Source organism: Pteronotus mesoamericanus, unplaced genomic scaffold (genome assembly GCF_021234165.1).
Source record: "Pteronotus mesoamericanus isolate MK-2021 breed Mesoamerican mustached bat unplaced genomic scaffold, CSHL_Meso_final contig_199, whole genome shotgun sequence".
NCBI lineage: Eukaryota > Metazoa > Chordata > Mammalia > Chiroptera > Mormoopidae > Pteronotus > Pteronotus mesoamericanus.
Genome location: NW_026555083.1, coordinates 450,164 through 473,107, shown reverse-complemented (window position 1 = coordinate 473,107; position 22,944 = coordinate 450,164). Strand labels below are relative to the sequence as shown.

Genomic DNA, 22,944 nt, shown 5'->3' with positions numbered 1-22,944 from the left:
TTCTGAGTGGAGCGCTGAGCCGTGGGGCCGCCCGTCAGCCTCGCCTTCAGCACCTCACAGGACCCGACCCGGCAGCTGGTCGTTCAACGGAGAGGACGGTCCTTCCAGGTGGGCGCTGCAGGCGCTCCTCGTCCGCTCTCTGGGTGGCCCTGGGTGGGGGAGCCAAACCTTCCTTTAATCCCCACGGCTGAGCACCACACGTGTCTGCAGAGCGTGCCTGTGTGCACCCCGATATTCAAGCGGACAACCTGTGAGGTGACGATTTAAGTTCTACAGTGACAGCTGGACTGACACTCACTGACAGCAACAGCGACCCTCCCTTTGTCAGCCTGCCCGTGTCCAGCAAAAGACAGTGCACGTCTCCCGAACTCCGCTCCTTGGTGGTTTGTGCATCACTGTGTTGAGCCGCAGTGTCACTCAGGCCAGTGGTCCTCAGCGGGGTGACTCATTAGAACCCTCTGGGCCTCTCTGGGACGCACTGACCTACCCTCTGCGCCCCAGGGCAAGGGCAGTATTCTTCCCAGGCAGTGGCTCCCACAGCCCACGACAGAAACCTGATGCGGTTGCCCTGGGGGGAAGGGGAGGGGCTCTGAGTGCAACCACCAATTCCCATCGCAGGGGCCCGGTGGGTGGGTACAGGCACTCTTCCTGTGACAGTCCAGCTGCAACGACAAATAGCTTTTCCTGTACTCAGCTCCTGTCCAGACAGTAGCCAGACCACCCAAGTCCTCAGGTCTCTGCTCAGGGTCTTGGCTGACCAAGAAAAATCATCAGTTCCAGGTCACTGAGCAGCATGTGCTGCCTGTCTCACCTGCCTGGTCTCAAACCTGTGAGGCAGAAACGCCTTCAGCTACACTCCCGGAAAGGTCAGCAAGAACCGTTCAAGAGCACGACCGGACTATGGTTCCCGTCACACTGTCTAGACACAACGGCCCGGCTGCCACGCGAGGCACGTCGCCTCAGCTGCCTCTCTGTTCCATCTTCCTGGACCTGTGTTTTGTCCTCCTGGTGGCGAGGGGGTGCCTGCACCTCCAGCAAAGACTGCGAGGGAGGAGGGCGGGAGCCAATGTCTTTTGAAAGGAGAGGCCACTATTGCTGGGCTTGTTATAGCTGAGAAGTCCTCCCCTGTCTGTATGAAGCCACAACCTGTGTCCTCTGGTCCCAAGGCAGAAATGCAAGGACACAGACAGAGAATGGCAGGGGTTTGTGCCCTTATTCCCAGTAACAAAAATGTGAAGGTGTTATCTGGACATTACTCTCTTGTTTAAATGGTCCTGAGCAATAAACCCAGCACGACCCCCAAGGTGACGGGGGCGGATGTCAGGGTCTCACGGTAACAGAGCAGTCACGGCCCCCCACAAAAGGGACTTAGACTGCAGTCCAGAATTTGGAGGGTCCACGAAAAAATAGAGGATATTCTCCCCTCACCGAGGCCTGGCTGCCATGGGAGCCAACACAGGGAGCTCCACAGGGAACCAAGGGTCATTTTGCATGTCAGTAACAGCAGGATAGCTGCACACCTCAAATGCAAAGATGATGACTTTGCATCTCAACAAGGCTAATCCGGAAGGTTTGCATAACTTTAACCCAGGAGGGAACTGGACACGGCAGCTCCCCAGGATGCCCCGGAGTGAGATGGGGTTGCTGGGGAGGCCTCAGTCAAGGCAGCCATGCTAGAGGCTTTTGACCACACAGTTTTGGGAGTGGAGCGGGGACTCCTTTGATCACGCAGCTTAGGAAGCAGGAAAGCAAGACGCAGCGGCCATGCAGAGCAGCTCCCCCGTCTCGGCGCGTGAGCAGGAGAGCTTGCGATGGTTCGCTCCACTCCAAGGGGGGACAAACGTGAAGACCATGCGGGAAGGAGAAGGGAGAACGGACTCTGGCTCCTGGGCCGTGAGAAGGTGCCACGTGGCCCTGAATTAAGAGCTGGAGATCGCGGCGACGCAGCGGATGGTGCTGGGAAGAGCAAGAGACCTGCCTACCAGACTTCTCTTTCTTCTGAAGTGCCCCTGACTGGCCTGACTGGGCAAAGGAGGGGAAGGCAGGACTGTGTGTGTTCGTGGGCATTTTAAAGGGATTTTGAGATTTAACAGCAACATTTAGCCATTAATCAAAACTGTGTAACTTTGGAATAAATACTCCCTTTCCTTTTTAGTAAACTCTGCCATTGAAAGCCAAAATCTTCAAGGGCAGCGGGCAAAGGACTTAGATCAGAGGGACCCTGGGAAGGGCGGCGGCGTGGTTTCAGTAATGGTGTCGGGATCTCCTCCAGTGGGTCCCACATGCGGTGACACGTCCTGGGGCTGCCGGACATCCCAGCTGAACTCTACGTACAATTGCACAGACCTGACTCAGGACGGGGAAATTTGCTCCCCTCAGAAACAGTCAGAGGGGATATGAGAGGTGTGACAGGGAGGCGAGGGGCAGGGGGCTGCTGGAGACAGGCGAGGCCCGCCTTCCGACTTCCAGCTCCGCTCCCAGCCCTGGAGGGCTGACAGCCAGGCAGGACCCGAGGGTCTGCGGCCTTGGCACGGCTTCTCAAGGCCATGGCTGCCTCCTCCTCCCCCCACCAAAGGGGCACCTGGGATCAGGGCCCCGAGGTGTTTGCTGTTACGCCCCCTCGGGCAGGATCCATGCTCCTTGTCTGAGTGGACTCTGGGTCTAGGGGTGGGATGAAGGTAGGGGCCTATGAGGAGCCACCGAGCCCCTGACCCCTGGCTCCCCGCCCTGCCCCGGCCAACCCCCCTAACTGTGGCTTGTCTCTGCCATGCATCTCCCTCGAGTGTCTTGGTATTTCTTCTCTGTGTCATTTGTATAACTGTAAATGCCCTTGGTTATAGCTTTGGACTGAAAAGAGCAAAATAAAATAACTCAAGTTGAAAAAAAAATCATAGTGTGCTATAAAGCTAAGTTCCCACAAATTTCAATGGAATGAAATTATATAAGGTATGTTACTTGCTCTCATTACCAACAATCTAGAAATCTGGAACAGAAGGTAACGAGAAAGTCCTTTTCTTTAGATGTTATAAAATACACTTCTAAATAACCCCCCAGAACAAATCACAATTGAAGTCAGAAAATAATTTGAACTGAGTGATAGCAAAAACACTGCATACCAATCCCAGATCATTCAGATTCCACAAACGATCAAAGCGTCAAGGTCAGTGGTTCTCAAGCAGAAGTGATTTTGCCCCCAAGGGGACATTAGGTAAAGGATGGGAACATTTCAGACGGTCATGGGGCAGAGGTAGGGGAGGGTGGTCCCGGAAGGCAGTGAATGGAGGAAATGGATGCTAATAAGCACCTATTATGCAGAAAATAATCCCCGAAGAGGAAGAATTATGGGGCCCCAAGGGCAAATAGCACCGCTACAGGGAAGACCCAAGTTAGGGGAGTTAGGGGGCTTCCCCTCCTCAGTTCTTGTCATGCTCGGAAGGATGAATTCAGGCAAGGGACAGCAAGTATAGTGACAGTGAGGGAGCAAGTTTTTTGTGAAATACACCTGAACAGGAATCTGCAAGCTTGCACCCAGCTAGTCTGAGCGCCCTGGCTTATTGGGGTTCTAGGGGTTTTGCGCTCGCAGCGAGCCACCAGGCTTCCCCTCCTCCTCCCTTCTCTGACCTCGGGATTAACACACAGTTTCAAAGGCTTCCTTTCCAGACAGTGAAAACGATACACAGAATTTCAAAGGCTTCCCTCCTGCTGCTGCACTTACCTTGCTCTCTCTTGTGACCTTGGAACCTCTGAAAATCCTACCTGACTGGGCTCAGGACTGCTGAATTAATGGATGGGACCTGTCTCCCTCCCCCTCCAAGCCTTGGTTTGCTATCGACCCTGCTTCACAGTTCTGAGAATCAGAAACCCTGCTCTACCTAAAACTCAACGAGAAATCTCTTAGAATAGAAAAGGCATGTCACTTTGCACCCTAGATCTGAAACAATGCCTCTCTGTTTGAACAGACAGCATACAAATTGAGACCTAAAGAACGACACAACAAAAAAAAAAAAAAGGGAGCCGTCTCGCAAAGATTGGCGAGTATCCTAGGCTGAGAAGACACCCTCAGAAAGTCAGGAGGCAAAAAAGGTCTGACAGCTTAGAAGACTGAATCCCACTGTGATAAACCGGAGTAGGCATCTGAGGGTCCCTGCTTCTTTTCATTGCTCATAAGTCACTCTTTGATAACCGTTCTATCCTGTAACTAAGAACCGATATTAGTCTTTTAGTTTCCAGAATTCACCATGTAAAATTTTTCTTTTGAAAACGTGGATATTTACCATAAGTTCTTTTCATTACCTATATGGGGCACAATTTCACTTACGAAATACTCCTGATTTCTAGAACACCATGCATCTAGGCCTTAAATTCATTTAAAATGCTAAGAATGCTGTTGCTACTTTATTTAATCGCTAGTGAACTTAAAACTAACAAAAAGAACTTTTCTAACCGTTCACATTACCTTATTTCTTCATGTTTCCTTCCACACTTTAGCTATTTTTATGTTATATATAACGAAAATAATGTGATCATTACTATTACATAATAGTTTTCCTTGATAAGTCATTAGTACCAACTTTTACATTATTACATGGGGGGAAATTACATGCATAAATAATTATCCTTTATATACACAAAAAGTTAAAGCTATAATTTTGTAAAAGACCCAATAGCAACACAACAGGTAAAATACCTGGAAATAAACTTAACAAGAATGTGCAAGATCCGTATGAACCAATCCATAAAACGCTACCCCAAAAAAAGACGCCTGAACAACACCGACCAGGGCAGCTCAGTGGCTTGGGCATTGTTCCGCAGACCTGGAGGTCCAGCTCCGGGTTCTATTTCCGATCAGGGCGTGTGCCTGGGTTGGGGGTTCGGTCCTAGTTGGGGGTGTGCGAGAGGCAACTAATCGATCTCTCTCTCCCTCCCCGCCTTCTCCTCTCTTTAAAAATGAATAAATAAAACATTTTTTAAAAAGACACTTTAATAACAGGAAAGGAATGGCATGTTCTTAGAAAAATGTAAAATAATTTCAATTTCTCAAAGTTACCTATAAATTTAATATGATTGGATTAAAATATCAGCAAACAAATTTTTTAATCCTCACCTGAGGACATGTGTATTGACTTTAGAGGGAGGGGAAGGGGTGGGGAGAGAGAGGGAGAGAAACATCAATGTCAGAGAAAAACATCAAAGGGTTGCCTCTCCTAAGTATCCCCATCAGGGACCGAACCAGCAGCCTAGGCATGTGCCCTGACTAGAGATCTAGCTACAACCTTTCCGTTTATGGGATTGTTACAGGAGAAACTCTGTTCTTCTTGCCAATGCAGTAAGAATTATAGACCATCATACTTACCTGGCAGGGGAGATAGCATGACCACGAAGGTGTTTTCCCAGGGCGAGGCTTGTCCATCGCTCTCCGGATGTGCTGGCCCCTGCAATTTCCCCAAATGCGGGAAACTTGACTGCATAATTCGCGGTAGCGGGGGACCGCGTTTACGCTCTCCTTGAAGAAAGAAAAAAAAAAAAAAAAGAATCACAGACCAGCAAACCTCTTGGCGTGCAGGCAGGGTCTGTTAGTGATCTGTTCTCATGGGACAGCACGGGCCTTGCCAAGCGTGGGTGAGGGACACTGACACAGGGCAGGCAAGGGAAGGGCGGCAACAGGCAGGGGCGGGGGAAGCCAGGGCGGCGGCGGCAACAACATCAGGCCCTCGTCCTGCGGAGTTACACAGCGGGCAGGGGGGGGGTGCGGCAGTTGCCTGTGGATTGATGGGCAGAGATGGTGCCAGGTTGCCCTGGGGGGACGTGACCACCCACATGCAGGGATGTCTGGGGCTCTGTCAGCCCAAATCCTTATCTCACTCCAGACCCCATTTCTTCATCTTGTAAAACGGATACATGAAAGGAGGCAGTTAATTAAAGTTGGGGCAGTTACCCAAAGTTATTTATGGGCTCTTTCTGTAAACATCAGGGACTCCCTAGTAAAACAGATGGTGACCAGAGGTAGGCAGTTAACCAAAGTCGTTTTGTGGGCTTTTTCTTGGGGCACCGTGGACCCCCTCCCCACTACCAACCAGGTCTTGGAATGAATACACAGTTTCAAAGCCTTTCTTTCCCAGACAGTGGAGACAATGCATAGACTTTCAAGGGCTCCGTCCTCCTTTGTTATCATGGTGTTTCCCGGGATGTTTCGAACACCTGGCCATATCATCAGACCAGGCTCAGGGCTGCTGAGTTAGTGGGCGAGACGGGTCTCCCTCCTCCTCCTGCCCGGGTCTGCTCTCTAGTCTACCTAACAGGATAATGCTCCAGCCAACCGAGCCACATTGGCCAGGACTCAGTAAAATTGTTTAAAGTAAAAAAGCTCAATTTAAGTTCACCTGTTAAAATAAGGAAGAATTAAAAGGTATATTGTATTATGAAGCTATAGTAAGTAAAACAGTGGAGTAATGCCCTGTGAATGGACAAACTGATGGAAAAGAATAGAAAGTCCAGTAATAGATGCAGATCCACATGGAAATTATTTTAATTTTTTAGATTTGTTTGTTTACTTTTCATTTGGAACATTTATTTTTCGCCTCTCACGTGCCTCCAAATGGGAACCTGGCCCACACCCATTTGAAGTCACCGGCTGAATTCCCAGTCAGGGCACAGGCCTGGGTTGCGGGCCAGAGTCTCAGTTTGGGGCATGTGAGAGGCAACCGACTGATTTATCTTTTACCCATATTGACACATCAGCGTTTCTCTCCCTCTCTTTCTCCCTCCCTCCCCCTCTCTCTAAAAATAAATAAAGGAAATCTTTTAAAAATGTAATTTAACATGAGCAGCAAAATTGGATTCAACATTTAGGGATAACCCACTGTATCCACAACTTTTCCTTCTGATCTGCACCAAGGTGTCGTTCCCAATGTGAACACCAGAGGGCAGAAGAGAAGCAAACCTGGAGTATTTTTTACGGGATCATATTGTACTGTGAAACAAATTCCGACAAACTACAAAAAATTGAAATTACATAAAGCATATTGTTGAAATGTAGTTAATCTAGACGTCAGTAACAAAGGGTCATTAAAAAGTCCTTATCTTTAAAAGTGAGGAAATGCACATCTAAATAACATCGGATTCAACATTCCTAGATGACCCCCTATACCCACAACTTTTCCTGCTGATCTGCACTGTTCCCAAATGGAACACGACGCGCCACAGAGAAGCACATTGGTACAAGCTTCAACAAACTTCAAAGGATTGAATTGATATTAAGTAACATTTCTTGTTTCAGTTACATTTAACCTGGAAATCAGTAACAAAAGGTAACTGGATAGTCCTTACATTTAGAAGTTATGAAATACATTTCTAATTAATCCCCAAACTAAATCACTATTTTATTTAGAAAATAATTTGAACTGAATGGTACTACATACCAAAACTCCAAGATAAATGTACCATCTTCAATGCACATATTAGGAGAGGACACAAGCTGGCAATTCAAAAGTTTTGAACCCATGTAAAGAACCCAGCACCGTAAATTAAATCCAGAGAAAGTAGAAGAAAGGAAATGTGCAGAGAGAGATGTCTGGGAGGGTATATACTTAAAAGTTGTAGCAATTACTATTCCTTGGGGTAGGATTTTCAGTTAACTTTATTTTTCTTTATTGTTTAAGTAAGCTGCAACAAACAAAGTCATTTTCATTTTAGGAAAAAAACGTACTAGAGAAAACCATGGAACAGTTTTACAGAGTTATAAATAATTCTATGTAGAATATTTATAACAATGGAATTAAAATAATCTAGACTGCTGTGCCGACACCAGGAGGCTTTACTTTGCTCATCCAGCCTGGCCCCTGGCAGTCAGCGGGGACTCTAACTCGTCAGCCACGAATGGCTCCTTTTCTTGTTTGCACTCCTTCACGGGCATTGCAGTAGTTCTGCCAGAGGAAACTCCTAGCCTGTATAAACGATGTGAGCCTGGGTCTGCCATTGACAAGCTACATTCTTTTGGACATGGAAGAAACCTCCCAGGGTTTTTGTTCTGTCACTTGTAAAATTTCTCATTTTTACAGCTTACAGCATTACTGAAATACCTGGGCTTATGACTTGGCTTTGTCTCCTGAGAGCCTGTGAGGCTGGACCTGGGAGCTCAGTAAACTGGGCCCAGAAGCCCTGCGCCCCCAAACCCAGTGTGCAGTCTAAGCGATGTGCTCACAAGGAGTGGTTCCACAAGAACGGCCACCCCGCTGTCTGAGCACCCTTTTCTGCTCCTCACAGGCCGGCTGCACCTGCTCCCCAGCCCCGCCCCCCACCGCCCCCTGCACCACACCCCTCGCCTAATTTCCCCGGGGCTGGCTTTACTCCGGATGTTTCATTTCAAGCCCACAGTTGGTCTGGCACTAAGGGCCAGGTGAGTGTGGGTCCACAGACAGGGTCAGGGACAGTGAGCAGAGTGGGACCAGCCCGGGCTGGACATGGTCCTCAGCAAGGATGAATGGTCACCCTTCCTGAGAGGCACTCGCCCCTGGGTGACCACGCAGAAGGCGTGGGGCTGCGTGCGCACGTGCCAGGCAGCCTGAGTCCAGCTGCAGCTCGGGCTCCACCCCGAGCCCCTTGGCCGGCCTCTGCCTGTGTTTGGTGGCATGTCCTCATGGCTTTGCCGAGGTCAGTGTCCCAGGACCACCCTGACTGGCTTCTCCAGAAGCCCGATCCCGTTTCAGGGGTCCAGCAGAGTCCACGCTGGCCTTCTCACTGGGCCAGGCTTCGGGGCACTGTAGCCCAGGGGACCAGGAAGGGATACAGGCTGGGCCAGGCTCCAGCTCGAGGGTTCAGTCAGCACTGTCTCCTCTCCTTAGACTCGGAGGGCCCTCGCCCATGCCTGTCTGCTCTAGTCCCACAAAGGCGGCTGCAACTCAGTCCTATGGGCAGGTCGGGCCCACCCCGTGTCTCCTGCCCACTGCACAGGTGTGCCCCTGACTCACCCCTGGTGTGGACACAGGAGGCCCCACTCACATCTCTTCCAGGCACATGTCTGCCTCTCTTCTGAGATGTACACATCTACAATGCAAATGCATGACTGTGGAAACTTCCAGAAAACAAGGCATCTTTGCTGGGGTGAGGGTGGGGCTGGAGTTGTCCAGGGCTACCAGGCTGTGGGAGACCCGAGGGGTCACAGACCCGGCAGGACGGGTGTGCGTGGGGAACTAAGGGACCGGAGGCTACACAGCTCTGCAGACAATCCCAGGTCACCTCACAGTCACCAAGGTTCAACCCCATTGGAGGGGACACAGCCCACAGCCCTGGCGCCAGCTCCAGGGGGCTCAGGGACAACATGTCCTTCCCAGCAGTACCTGCTGCTCATTAGGCCTCCTACTTGGATTTGCACCTGGGACACAAATGTGCTCCTCCCTGGAGATGCCCGGCTTCCCCTTGCAAACAGCATTACTGCAGCTGCTGGCGATGCAGTGACAGGCGCTCAGGCAACCAGCATGGGAACCTCACACCTCTATCGGGGCTCCTCATGCCTCCTGCACATCCTGCTGGTAACTCCCCTGCCCAGGACCCAAGCAGAACCCCGTGACCTCAAGGCTCAGGTCACGGCTGGGCTGGGGTGGACTTGAGTCCCCAGCAGAAATGCTCAGGGTTCTCATCAGGGTGGCCTAGGGCTGTGCCCTGCCGGTCCCAACAGCACCCGCCCCTGCCTGGGCCCAACTCCAGCTGGGCTGTGGGCTGAGGGGGACAGTGTGAGGGTGGACGCTGAAGGCAAGCCCTCCGACCCTCAGAGCTCGAGTGGGTTGTCACTGAGTAACCCGTGTCGGACCCTAAGGGCTCCAGGGCGAAGGATGACTGCCGAGGCACAGCGTTTCCGCATTCTTGGTGGCAAAAGGGACATGCTGTCCTCTGGCCACTGACCCCGCCCCACACGGGCTGGGATGGAGATGGCGCGGTTCTCCATGCTGTGGAATCGATAATGCCGTCCCGAAATCATGAGCAATCCCGTGTGTGTGCGCGCGCGCGTGTTGAATTGCATCCCATCTGGGATAAGAAAAGCGACAGGTTCTTAATTGTCTGGATCATGAGGCCACACAGAGGAAGCAAAGAAAGAGCCAGACCAACAGTGAGGTCAACTTCACCCCAACAGCAACTTAGAGACTGGTAACTTCGTACAAATGTTCAAGTTTGACAGGAAGATAAGAATTGTAATTTGTAGGTAAATGAGTTGACTACGTGAATTATCAGTCAATGTGTAGTTGGCGGCGGACTCTAGGAGCAAACTCATCCTGGCATCTGGCTTCTGTGTGTTTGTGTCGCTGCATCTATATCCGTTCTCTTGTCATTTTCCCCCCTCATCTTCAGATGTATCTCCCACATCTTCATCATTTTGCAGCCTTTTCCTGCATCATTTCCAAATATGTTGACTTTCTTCAAGGTACGATTTTCAAAACATTGAGGCTACAGGAGACATCACTTGTTTGGCTAGGGTGCCTGTGCATTCCTGGTCCTCATTCCCAGCAGCCTCATCGCTCTCCCACTCCTCCCCACCCCCTGAGCCACAAAGGAGCTCAGGGTGGCCCACGGACTCTGAAAGGAGGAAAATCCACACTTCCCTGCTATTGGCACCACAGAAGCCTTTGTGCTCAGCCTCGGGCAGGGGGGTGCAGTGTCCTTTGTCCCTGAAGCACCTGAAGCCTGGGGTTCCCAGTGTGGATCCTAGGACTTGGGTCACCCGCCTTCACCTCTTGGAGAACTGATGCAGTGAGGTCCTATGGCGTCCACCAGCCTGGAAGAAACAGTCCTTCCCTACGGTCCCATGACATGAGAGAATCCCTCACTCCCCTGTTGTCACATCCGTATGTGAAGTTTCTGAGGACAGGAGTGGCGTCTGTCCACCTGCCTATACCGACTGGGGCCACCACCAGGCCGACCCACCTGGGCCCAATCAGAGCCAGGACTGCTGCTGCTCCCCCGGCCATCCACACAGCAGGAGATGGGCCAGGTCTGACCAATGGATGCACTGGTCACTCTTGTTCCCTTGTCCCAGACTCCCCCCAGCTCGGACCCTTGGGTCCCCCAAGAATGCCCTGGGGACAATGACAAAGGCTGAGCAAGTCACTGGCCTTCCATGCCCCCCAAGGGGACTGCGGTGCCAAACATGCCGCGGGTAGGCCTTCAGAGTCCTCAGTACCTGGCCCTGTGGGACTGCCTCCGGAAGAAGAGCTGGGATCACACCCTGGGCTCCATGTCCTACCTGGACCCCTCCCATGAGCCCAGGGTGTCTGTAACCACCACCCAGGGGGAGTGGGGCCGTAGAACCTTCCCAGAGGACATGTTAGGTCCTCAGACCACTGAGAATCCCACAAAGACAGGAGAGAGAAGACCCCTGCCCTCCCAGAGCCTCTGTGCTGGGGTGGCAACAGGGCGGGTCCCATATCGATGAACCCTCAGTGCTGAGGGAAACAAAGCATGGGGGGCCCAGTACGGTCTGGTGTCGGGAAGGCTTCCTGGGAGGAGGTGACTTGAGCTAACAAGGAGAGGCCTGTGCAGGTGGGGGACAGAGGGAGTGAGGGAACAGGACAAGCAAACCACATTAGGTCCACCGCCACATCGCCACGGCGGCAGAGGCCAGCCTGACAGCCCACCCCAGCGCTTTCGCAGACACTGCTCTGAGCCACCTGCCTGCTGTCCCTGGCCTCCCTGATGTCCATTCCTGTGTCCCAGAGCTCTCATCAGGAGTTGCCTGGTTTTGCCCTGGCCTGGTGGCTCTGTTGACTTGAGCACTGTCCCATACACCAAAAGGTTGCAGATTCAATTCCCAGTCAGGGCACATACCTAGGTTGTGGGTTCTCTCCCAGGTTGGGTGCCTACAGAAGGTATCACAGATGTTTCCCTCCCTCCCTCTCTCGCTCGGTCAGCTGCCATTGCAAGACCTTGGGAAGCTGGCCTGCCTTGCCCTCATTAAGGTCACTCACTGTCTTCCTGGGACACATGCCCACGCATTCAGTGCCATGGACCATCTATGCCCCTCTTCCCACCCCCGCCATGCATGGCCACTTGCTGTGGGGGAAACTGTCCTCAAACCTGGCCAGCTGGCAACCTGGCAGGGGACACCGCCATCTGTGCCCTCATGAGGATGCTCAGCACTGGGAATCCCGGTAAAAGGCGAGTGAGCCCACCCTGCAGGGGAGCTTCCAGGAGCTCACGCTAACCTGGGCCAAGGCAGAGGGGCTGCTCCTGGGGACACTGTCGCAGTGAAATGTGGCCAAGCAGAGGTTGTGGCGAAAACCAGCAGAAGCTGGGTGCCTGTGGACAGCATGGGCGAGTGAAGGACTCAGTCTGAGGGGCAGCAGAGAGAGCGAGGTGGGGACAGACTGGACAGAGCATGGGGCAGGCGCAGGGTCAGCAGCAGCAGCAGCAGACTCCGGAGAGGCCCGGTTCAACTCAGACAGCCAAGACCCACCATGGGCAGGGAGAGATGCCCACTCTGCAATGCTCAGGGAGAAAGCCGGGACCCTCCTCACTCAACGTAATCCCACTGCCAAGGCTTTAAAACCCTCTGCAGGCACCCATGTACCGGTGTTCACAAAAGGGTCCTGGAAAGCCACCCCCCCCAAACGGCAATTGCGGAGAAAGGGACTAAAGGACAACATCTAGTTTTCCCTTTATAAATCTCTGCAGACCTTTTCTTTTCTTTTCTTGCAACATTCGTCACCATTGCAACCTCAAAAAGTAATGAAGATTGTTTTCAATGCCAAAGGACTTTTTTTAAAAGGGCCGGGTCGGGCTCCCCAAATTTGGGAAACCACACTCACACCCCCCAACCGCCCGATGAGGAGGTGACAGCTGGAGGGAAGGCCTTTCTGGGCACAGGCCTTGTGGTCAGGGCGACCCGGCAGAGCGTAGACCTGGGAGGGTGTTGACTTTAAACCCCATGCCTTCGCGGGGAGCTTCCCCTCACTTTGTCGAGGGAACCAGTGCGCGCGCAGAGGAGTATAGACCTGGGCTGCGGAAATCAAGACATACTTCCCAGAAGCGGTGAGAAAAGTTCCGTGGGAGCAGGGCGGGAAAGCCAACGCCAGGCAGCCGCCGAAGGCAGGCCAGGGGACTGGGGCTGAGCAGCGTCCCGGAGCCCCGGGGAGAGCCTGACTCGGCCGGGAACCACTTCCGGGGCAGGCCCCGTCCCGCCGGACTCCCAGTCCCAGTGGCCCCCGCGCTGCCTCGCCCAGGGCTCCGAGGGCGGAGGGTGGTTCTTCCCCGCCCCACCTCCCCTACCGCCCTCCGGCCGGCGGTACACCCTCAGCCAGGCCTTTCCAGCGACTCTGGCCGCCCCGCGCCCGCTCTCGTCGCCTCCGAGAGCCGGACGGTCGCGCTGCACAGAACCACAGAACCACCGCCTAGGGCCCAGCCCAGGAGCTTCCGGTCGCACCAGGACCGCTTCCGGCGCCTCGCGCCCTCCCCTGCCTCCGGCGTGACCACGCTCTCCCCGCGACGTGCCACACCCGGGCGCAAAGGTGAGGTGGCGGCGGCGGCGGCGGCGGCGGGGGGGCGGGTCCCCTGTGTCTGCCTGTCCATGGCAACGCCCGCGCCAGGAAGCCAGTTGTGTAAAACAGGTTCTGTTGGCGAAGTTCTCTGGGAAACGGAGTCCTCGGCGCGTCCGAGAACCAGCCCGTAGAGTTGCAGAAACTCCATTCCTCGGGAAGGAGCGAGCACCTGCGCTCGAGACCCAGTGGCGCGCACGGCCGCTCCGGTACGTTGTCAGGGGCCTGCTGGAGGGCCGGACGCTAACTTCCTTGGCTCCGAATAGAGCACTTCAGAACCAGACGCGCCGACGCATGAGTGCCTTTGTGACCTCGAGTCCAGCCGTTTTGCGAGTGCCCGCAGCTGCCACCTGCCTCCATACTCCTCCTACGTGTGCATTTGACCGCGACGCCTCACGCCTGGTCATATGATCGGAGCAGCTACTTCCTCTGGGTGGTCTTCACCACCCACTCAACGTGCTGGACTGCCTCCGACAAGCCCCTCTCTGACACATGGCATTTTGAAATGATTGTCAGGAATGTCTCTGAAAGCTAGGACACCACCTCCCCAGAAGGCCTTCCCTGTCATGCTCTGTGACTCCAGCTAGGTTGAGGTCCCTCCAAAGTCGCCCGTCACAGCCTGTCACTGAATCTAACAGCCTCTGGACTAGCAGCTCTTGAGGCCAGTCTCCCCAACACCTGGCACATTTCACATGCTCGCAATTGTTGCAATTGACCAATCCAGTCACAGAGGTCCTAAGAAAAGCTCCCTCTCCTCTTGCCATCCCTCTAGCTGCTCATTCCAGGAAAGAAAGCTGCCTCATCCAACCTTTTTCCCAGTAAGGCTGGGCCCTCAAGATCCTCCCTGGCTCCCCGCCCTGTCATGTGTTGACAACCAGGCTCATCACTGCAGGTGTTAGCTGGGACAGAAGTGGCACAAATCCTTCCTCCCATCTTTATTTGTTGGTGTGTGTGTGTGTGTGTGTACAGTTGCACATACACATGCAGGCACCTATGTTGAAAGGAATCTGGGAGGCCATACATCCCTCTCTTACCACCTGTGACTCATCCAGCTGATGCACAAGAGCACCTTCCCTTGCTGGCTGACTGTGTTTTGATGGCCCATGTAGTGTGCCTGCAGTCAGGGAGACACCCCAGAGTGCCTGTTTTTAAAGTTTGGGGGACAGAAGAAGCTGGAATGAGGGGAGAAACAAAACTGTCCAGGGGACCCGTCCATTGCAACCAGAGCTGTCTAAAAGCGGATCCTGAGGTGACCACTGGGCCTTTATACTGGATCATTTTTCCCAAAGAGAGCTAGACCCGGAGACCATCAGTCACAAAAGGCACAGCCTTAGAGGCTGGACAGAGGCCAAGACAACCATGACGCAGAAACCCAGGGAAGAAAACATCTTCGAATCAATTTGAAGTGGACCCTCATATCAAAAGCCAGAGTGATCAACACGTGCCCATGGCCTTGAGCACAGGGACCAAGGAGACTTCTGACAATAGAAGCCACAGAAGCCAGAGAGAGTGAGGATGGCACAGAAAGCAAGGAAATGCCAAGAGCAGGAAAACGTCATCTAAAGTTGGGTAAGACGGGTCACCACAATGGTACAGGGAGTGAGGTCAGGGTTGACAAATGGGAGAGGCTGGTCCCAGCCCTGGCCCCTCACCACATGGAAGACCACCCTGGTGAGCTTTGCTGGGCCACTACAGTGCTACGTATGGGCCCTGCCAAACAAACCCTGGGCCACTGCAGGGTATGTGTCCGTCTTGGGCAGGCACTCCTGGGCCCCACAGCTGATCTGCCAGTCAGAGAACACCACCTTCTTGATCCCCAAGTCTGATCAGCTGTGTATCACTTAAAAAAAAGAAAAAAGAAAAAAAAGAGCCCTGGCTGGTGTGGGTCAGTGGATTGAGTGCCAGGCCTGTGAACCAAAAGGTCACTGGTTCGAGTCCCAGTCAGGGCACGTGCCTGGGTTGCCGACCAGGTCTGCAGTTCGGGGTGTGAGAGAGGCAACTAATACATATATCTCTCACATGTTCCTGTTTCTTTCCCTCTCTTTCTCCCTCCCTTCCCCTCTCTCTAAAAGTAAATAAATAAAATCTTAAAAAGAAAAAGAAAAAAGCCCCAGCGGGTGTGGCTAAGTGGATTGAATGCAATCCAACCAAAGGGTCGCCAGTTCAATTCTCACTCAGGGCACATGCCTGGGTTGCAGGCCGGGTCCTCAGTAGGGGGCACATGAGAGGCAACCAGACATTCATGTTTCTCTCTCTTCTTCCCTTCCCCTCTGTCTAAAAATAAATAAGTTAAATCTTTAAAAAAATATCAAAAAAAAAAAAAAAAAAGGCACAGGGCTTCAGATATGAGAACCATGGGAGAGAAGTGGCAGTGTCTGCCCTCCAGAAACAAAAGGTCTTTCAACAGCGCTCATCTGAGGTCAGGCCCAAGCCCCAAATCATGCAGGCCAGCTGCAGAGGTCTGTCCTTCAAGGCCTGTGTCCTTAGCCATTCGCCCACCCTCCACAGGCCCCACCTGAGGTGAGCACAGACTTCCTGCCAGCTCTCTCGTGGCCACCACCACAGGGCCTCCTGAGGATGCAGCTGCCCGAGCCTGTCGCCTCCTTTCCCGGTGCAGTGCCCGGAGGCGGGCAAGGGCACAGTGGACACTCCGGGACACTTTCAGGCTGCGCTCCCGGTTGGGATCGTTCTCCATAAGGATGCGCAGGCCAGCAGCAAAGTGGGACAGAGCCTGGGCCAGGCGCTGAGGGCTCAGTGCACCCACACCAGCTTCCTCAGTCCCCACACCCACCACAGCTTCACTGAGATCCAGTTCTGGCCTTTGGGAGGCCAGGCCTTTCCCTGCCTCCCAGGGCAGCCCACAGCTGTTGGCATCCCCATCCTCTGCGACCTGCGGGGTTCCGCAAGGTCGGGGCTCCACATGGGCCTGCAGCAGGCTGACGACATCGGCCTCCGCTGCATCCCCAAGGCCCATGTGGCTGGCCAGTGCCACAATGCTGCGGCGGAGCTGGGGCACGGTGTCAGGCTCCAAAGTGCCGGGAGGCACGCACTCAGGCCAGAGCTTCCTCCAGGCACTGTTCATAGTGGCGGGCTGCAGCTCTGCCCAGGCCTGGGCAATGTTGTCTACTGCGGCCATGACGGTATAGCTGCGCCAGAACTCCCGCATGGAAGGCCGGTCTCTACCAGCCTTCTTCTGGACCAGCTGGCTAAGTGTGCGGCGCAGGTAGTGGGCCTTAAAGGCAGCAATGATGCCCTGGTTCATGGGTTGGATCAGGGTGGATGTGTTCTTGGGCAGGAACTCAACGCGCACATGGGCAGAGAGACTACCCAGGTGAGCAGGGTGGCAGGGTGCACTGTCCAAGAGCAGCAGGGCACGGTGCGGGAGGCCGTGGCTGGTGCAGTACCTCTCCACAGCAGGGCAGAAGCAGCCAGTAAACCACTCCTGAAAGATGCTGGGTGTCAGCCAGTCATTGCGGTTGGAGCGCCAGACCACTGGCAAGCTGGCCTTAGAGCAACCCTTGAGGGCGCGTGGGTTTTCCGAGGGGTACACTAGCAGGGGCTTCAGCTTGAAGTCGCCAGCTGCATTGGCGCCCAGCAGCAGCGTCAGGTGGTCCTTGGGGGCCTTGGGCCCGGGCCCAGGCCCAGCTGCCCCTTCCAGAGCCAGCAGCATGCGATCAGGCAGCCTCTTCCAGAAAAGGCCCGTCTCATCCACGTTGAAGACTTGGCGCGGTGAGTAGCGGCCCTCCTCCAGAATGGCACGCAGCAATGGGGGATAGCAGGCAGCGGCCTGGGCATCAGCCACAGCCGGCTCGTCCGTCAGCAGTACATTGTGACGTGCCTTGAAACGTGCAAACCAGCCATTGCTGGCCCCGAAGGTCTCAGCCTGGGCACCATCGCCCTGCTCGTGCTGCAGCTGTGCAAAGAGCTGCCGCGCCTTGTCCTGGATGAGCAGTGTGCTGACAGGCAGGTTGTGCCGTTTCTGCTCCTCAATCCATAGGCTCAGCAGGCGTTCCATATGACCCATCACCACACCCCGGCAGCGGGTCAGCTGCTTGGCACTGACGGGCGTAGCTGCCTGAGAATTAGCCCAGATCTTGTCCTTGTTGACACGGATTGAGGCAACAGTGGAGGTGGCCAGCCCTAGAGCCCGGGCGATCTGCGTCAGCTTTTCACCTTCCTCAAATCGCCGAAGCACCTCCAATTTCACATGCAAGGTGATGGACTTCCGGTCCCGCTTGGCACTGTGGCGAAGGCCAATCCCACCAAGGGGTGCCTTCCCCGACACCTGAAGGTGGGGAGTTGTCTTCATTCCACCTCCTCGCACCACGCACCTTGATGAGCTCTGTACCCCTTGCCCCTCCACAGTAGCTACCACTGTGCCCACAATGGTGGCCTCTTGGCCTCTCTGTAAGAGGGGGATATATAAGCATTAATATGTGAGCACATGGGAGTTCCAACCACTACCCAGCCTTCCCATGCTCTGACACAGAGCACTGAACCCTGCTCAGAGGCAAGCCCGGCCTTTCCCTTCCGACTGCTAAAAGCATTGCACACTCCCATCCCAGCATTCTTTGTTTCTAGAAGTCTGTGGTGTCAGTTAGTTTTAGATCACGAGATCAAAATACAGCTGAGACTTCACTCTCTTCCCTCCCTGCCCCCACAAACCTCCCAAGAGCATCTAGAAATCCTGACTCCCCTCCCTGACACGGGTGAGCAGATGAGCTACCCATCTCCACGTTTCTCACTCACAAACATCACTGTCAGAGGGGAAGGCGGAATAAGGATGTCTCCTGAAGACATCCTCATCCTAATCCCAGGAGCCTATGAGTAAATTACCTTATATGGCAAAAGACACATTGCGGATTGTGATTAGGTTAATCCTGACTGGGGGATATTATCCTGGGTTATCAGAATGGACTCTAAAAGTAATCACAGGGGTCCTTGTAAGAACAGACAGATTTCACTCAGAAGGCAGTGTGAACACGGACGCCTAAAGCCTATGGAAGGAACCAGCTCTACCAACACCTTGGTTTCAGCCCGTGGAAAACCACTTCAGAGTGCTGACGTCCAAGACTCTAAGATAATAAATCTGTGTTGCTTTAAAGCACTACATTTGCAGTGATATGCAACAGCAAGCATAGGAAACTCTCACAGAAGGGGACCTCCCTAACTCGGGCCACTACTGTGGAGTCCCTGGAGATAGGGGAGACACGTGGTTCTCCACACAGCAGCCAGAATGAGTCAGTAAGAATTAAGTCAGATCCAGTCGCCCTCTGCTCAGAGCCCTTTCTGCCTCCCACCTCTCCCTGAGTAAAAGCCACATTCTCACCTTCCTTAGGCCTCCTCCTCTCCTTTGCTAACTCCTGACTCGGGCCTTTGCTTCTGTTTTCTTTCGCCCAGAGCTGGGGCTCTTACCTCTTATCTATACAGCCCGTTCCCTCTCCTCCTGCAGATCTCTGCTTGAAAGTACCCTCCACGCCTACGTTTTATTGTGGTCCGTCATATGTTGCCTGAGGGCAGGAGCCCTGTCTGCAGAGCTCTACTGTGTCCCCAAACCCAGGAAGAGCGCCTGGCCTTTAGCAGGCATCCTGTGGTCGCTTGCTGAGTAAATTATTACATTTCGTACAGCGGGGGAACCTGCTTCTTGCCTAGTCCCTTTTGAGTTTCGAACCCTGTAAAAGTAGCACCTGACCAAAACAGTACAGTTGTTTTTGAAGGAATGCCATGTGAATAGGAGGGACAAATGGCCTACGGGTCTCTGTTTTTGGAGTGGCTCTGACACTTGGAACGAGTACCCTCAGCGCTGCAAGTGCCTTAAAACCAGGTAGCACAGCTCACGGGGCCCTCGAGCCAGGGACGCAGAGCAAGGAGGGTGGGCATGCGTGGAATAAGGCCCCGAGTTCCACACCACTAGCGTCCACCCTTCTCTCCCCGACAACCATATCTTTGCCTACTCAGTCACAATTTTAACTTAGTTCGCCCACTGATCCTTTTACTCCCTCGCTCCCACTCTGCAAAGACAGTTCCCGGACCCGCCGCCCGCGAGGGCCCGCCAACCTCCGTCTCTCGACACTACACGTCCCAGAAGGCCGCGGGGGCTGTCGAATACTCCCATTGGCCCAGTGGCGCGCGTCCCGGGCTGCGCGCGCAGCGGTCTCTCCGTCCCCGCCTCCCCACCGGTCGGAGCCGAGAGAAAGGCTACCCCCACCCCCGGAAGCTGGCCTGCGCGCGGCCGACCGCCCTCACCTCAGGACAGCGACGCGGGCCGGCAGCTTCAGTTGGGCCGGTGGCACTGCGTCCCTTCCCCATGTCCTTCTTTCACAGCACCTTTCCCCGGCGGCGGCCGAGCCCAGCCTCCATCTTGTCAGCGGAGGCGGGAAGTTGCCGCGTGGGGCGCGCCTCTGACGTCGCTCTGGGCACTCGGGCTGCCGGGAAATGTAGTTCGGGGATGAGGCCAGTACGTGCAGAGTCCAGGCAGGGACGCTCCGGGCTGTCTCCACTTAATTTCTCGTTCGCACCTCGGCCGCCGCCTACTTTCTGTCAGTGTTTCCATCATCCTCCTTACCCGTGGCCCTTCCTGGCTCTGTCACACTGTTCTCTCTTTTTCTATGTCCGTCCCCCGTCCCGGAGAACTGGTTCCCTTCAGGCTGTCAACGTAATTGTCCAAAAAGGTAAAATCAGGCGCGCTCTCCCTCTCAGGAGCACTCCTGTGCCTCCCCCCAATTTCCCCCCAGGCCCCTTCCCATTCCTAAGCTCCAAAGACTCCCCTTTTGCTTTTGTAACTTGTTTCCTGAGCCTAAGCAGCCCAGCTGGCTCACTTCAACTGCCTCTGTGCCTTTCTACGTAAACTTTCTCTTACTTTTTTTTTTTTTTAAGGTAAAAGCAAACTCTAAGTTTGACTTAATTCACGAAAGGAACTAGGAGGATGACAGAGGTGGTTCCAAGATTTTCTAAAGGATAGTGAGCAGTTGTAGCCCATCAACCTTTACAACTTAGCATCTACGTTCACAGTATCTGGACCCTGATCAAAGTAGCTGAAAAGAGTGGCTCCGCTTAGGGCGTCGGGGCTCCTAGTCATCTTTGGGTCTCACTGCCAGGGTTTGGGTATGTTTTCCCGACAAGTCTCCCTACAGCTCTTTCTGGCTCTCTTCTTGCTGTCACCTTCTCTCAGTCTTTGAAAGCGCTCACTCCATCTTACTGCATCTCTGATTTTTGTCTCCTTGTTCCCTTCTGCCTGTGTATTTCTGTATCCTTGTCTGTTCCTGGATCTCGACGGCTGCACTTCTGGTCTCCGTGAATCTACTCTCCTCTCTCTCCGTTCACCTCCACCCCTTCCTCGTCTCCGTCCCGGTTGCTAACTGTTCTGGCACCTCTTTCCCCGGGCGCCACTCCCTGACCCGCTGGAGCCTTATCACAGTCTCTAGCTCTCAGAGAGTAGAGACCGCTCTCTGATTTTTCTTTCCGTCCGTTCACCTACCTACGGGAGCGTCTCCCTGCCCCTGTACCAGTCGCTCCCCTGCCCCCACCCTCTCCTCCCCTCCACCCCGCATCTTTTACCCTAGTCACTGCCGCACGCCCTCATCCCTCTCCCCTGCGCTTTTCCGACGCCCGCCAGGACCCCGGGTTGCCGTGGACACCAACGAGTGGGCCCGACCGGTTACCGTGGGCCCGCCTACCGCCCAACGAACGTCGTCGCAAAGCCCCCGCGCGCACCGAGGGCCTGGCCGACTACAACTCCCAGAAAGCAGCGGGCCGAGCTTCCGCTCATTCCTGTCGGCGGGGGTGTGGAGGCAGCGCGCCGCCGTCCAGCTCCGCAGGCGGTTTCCATGGAGACCCGGGATGGCCAAGGACGGCGATTGGTGCAGAACTCTGCTAATCCCCTCGAAAAGCCCGTAGAGGCTCGAGGGAAAGGTGGTGGGAGGTGTGCGCGGTTGGGAAGGCGCGGCTGGTCGCCGTTGCCCAGGAGAAGCTTGCGCACGTCGCTGGGAGCTTCGATACCTGGATCAGAGGCGGGGAACGCGAAATGAGGCGGCCGGGAGTGTGACCTGATCGTTGGGAACAACGCTCTCCCAGGGAACAGGGTGGAAACAGGCGAGGTGGGAGAAGGGCACGGAGGCGCCCGGGCTGCTGCGTAGAGCATTCTGGGAGACATAGTCCGGCTGGGGAGGGGAAGCCGGCGAGTTTCCGTGCTGCGGAGCGCGAGAGCGGACCGCTGGGAGCGGAGGTGAGGGCGGGTCCTCTCCCCGCGGGAGGTTTGGGCGGGGACCGGGGTGGCGGCTGCGGACTCGTGGATTCTGGCTGCCCTGCGGGTCCCGGAATACAGGGAAGGGACCTGGGCAATCCGTGCAGGCGGGCCCAGCGCTGTCGCCTGAGACCGGTCAGTCACTGAGCATTGCCAAGGCGACACTCTGGAAGCCCCGCCCCCGGTTGCCATGGCGGCCCCAGGACCTAACGAGCTCCTTAGAGCGGAAGTTGCCTGTGAAAACTTCTGGTAAATGTAGTTCGGGAACCTCCGCGGGGACCCGCTAGCTTGGCGATGGCCCAACTTTCTCCCAGACTTTTCGGGTTGACCTAGAACCTTGAGGAGCGGAGGGTTGGCTCAAGGAATTTGGCGGCTCTCGAAATGGAATCCACCCCTTAATAAACAGATGCCTTCACAAAGCCTGAGTCTTAAAGCTTCAGAAGGAGTAGGGGAGTGTGGAGAGGGTGGTGGTCGTCCATATTACCAGTTAAGGGAATTGAGGTTCACAGAGACACAGCCACCTGCCAAGGTTACGTGGCAAATAGGCGAGACGAGAACCTCCGACCTTTATCGCAGTCTTCAGGTCCATCGGTCGCAGGGCCTTTGCAGGTTCCTGGAGGCTCCCCCATCGCCTTCTAGGTCTACCTAAGTCAGAAACCTGAGGAGACGATGGGACATTGCATGGTGTGATACACAGGGCTCAGAGGATGGGGCTGAATGGGGAGAGGATGCCACCTGGGTGTTGAACAACACAGGTGACTGGACAGGTGGAGGGAGGCTGCCCTGTGGAACCAAGATGGCAGGGGAGTGGTCTGAGGCTGGGTGGGCGAGTGGATGGTGCGAGAACGGGCTGGCATGGGGGCGAGTCGTGGTGCTGATGCACAGGTGGGGGGTGTTGCAGTTGTCATTCACCTGGTAGAGCTACAGGGTGGGGGTAAGGTGGTACACATAGAAAGGCAGGATTTAGGGGAGAGAAGAGTGATTTCTGGGCCTGAGAAGACCAGGGACAGGTGGCTCACCCAGGGCTTACCGGCCCCACGGGTTGCTGGCATATGATCGCCTCTCTGTGCCTAAGTGTCCTCAGCTGCCTTCCCCCCTGGCAGGTCTGAGGGTGGGACAGCACAGCATAGAGCAGCCACTCAGTAAGCACTCGCCCCGCTGTCACTGCAGCAGCCTTGTCCT

General features: G+C 54.6%; 1 protein-coding gene and 1 non-coding gene across 2 annotated transcripts; one reads left to right on the top strand and one right to left on the bottom strand.

Moving 5' to 3' along the window:
- Positions 1–867: 867 nt before the first annotated feature.
- LOC129066305 (tigger transposable element-derived protein 1-like) lies at positions 868–21,240 on the bottom strand. Its single transcript, XM_054567847.1, has 5 exons — positions 21,078–21,240; positions 19,767–20,167; positions 16,036–17,925; positions 5,354–5,503; positions 868–1,041 (listed from the first exon to the last, which is right to left on the bottom strand). Exons 2-5 carry the CDS (start codon positions 19,827–19,829, stop codon positions 868–870), a joined length of 2,277 nt encoding a protein of 758 aa, XP_054423822.1. The 5' UTR covers positions 19,830–20,167; positions 21,078–21,240.
- On the top strand, positions 5,346–5,508 carry LOC129066306 (U1 spliceosomal RNA). The gene has a single exon (XR_008528697.1). It is a non-coding gene; the product is annotated as a U1 spliceosomal RNA (small nuclear RNA).
- Positions 21,241–22,944: the final 1,704 nt, after the last annotated feature.

Excerpts from the sequence above, each read along its gene's own strand:
- LOC129066305 (XM_054567847.1), bottom strand. The coding sequence starts at position 19,829 with ATGGGGAAGGGACGCAGTGCCACCGGCCCAACTGAAGCTGCCGGCCCG. Across the intron at positions 5,504-16,035 it reads GAAGTCTGTGCTCACCTCAG|GAGAGCGTAAACGCGGTCCC; the intron begins GTGGGGCCTGTG and ends TCTTTCTTCAAG. Across the intron at positions 1,042-5,353 it reads CATGCTATCTCCCCTGCCAG|TCTTTGCTGGAGGTGCAGGC; the intron begins GTAAGTATGATG and ends CCTCCCTCGCAG.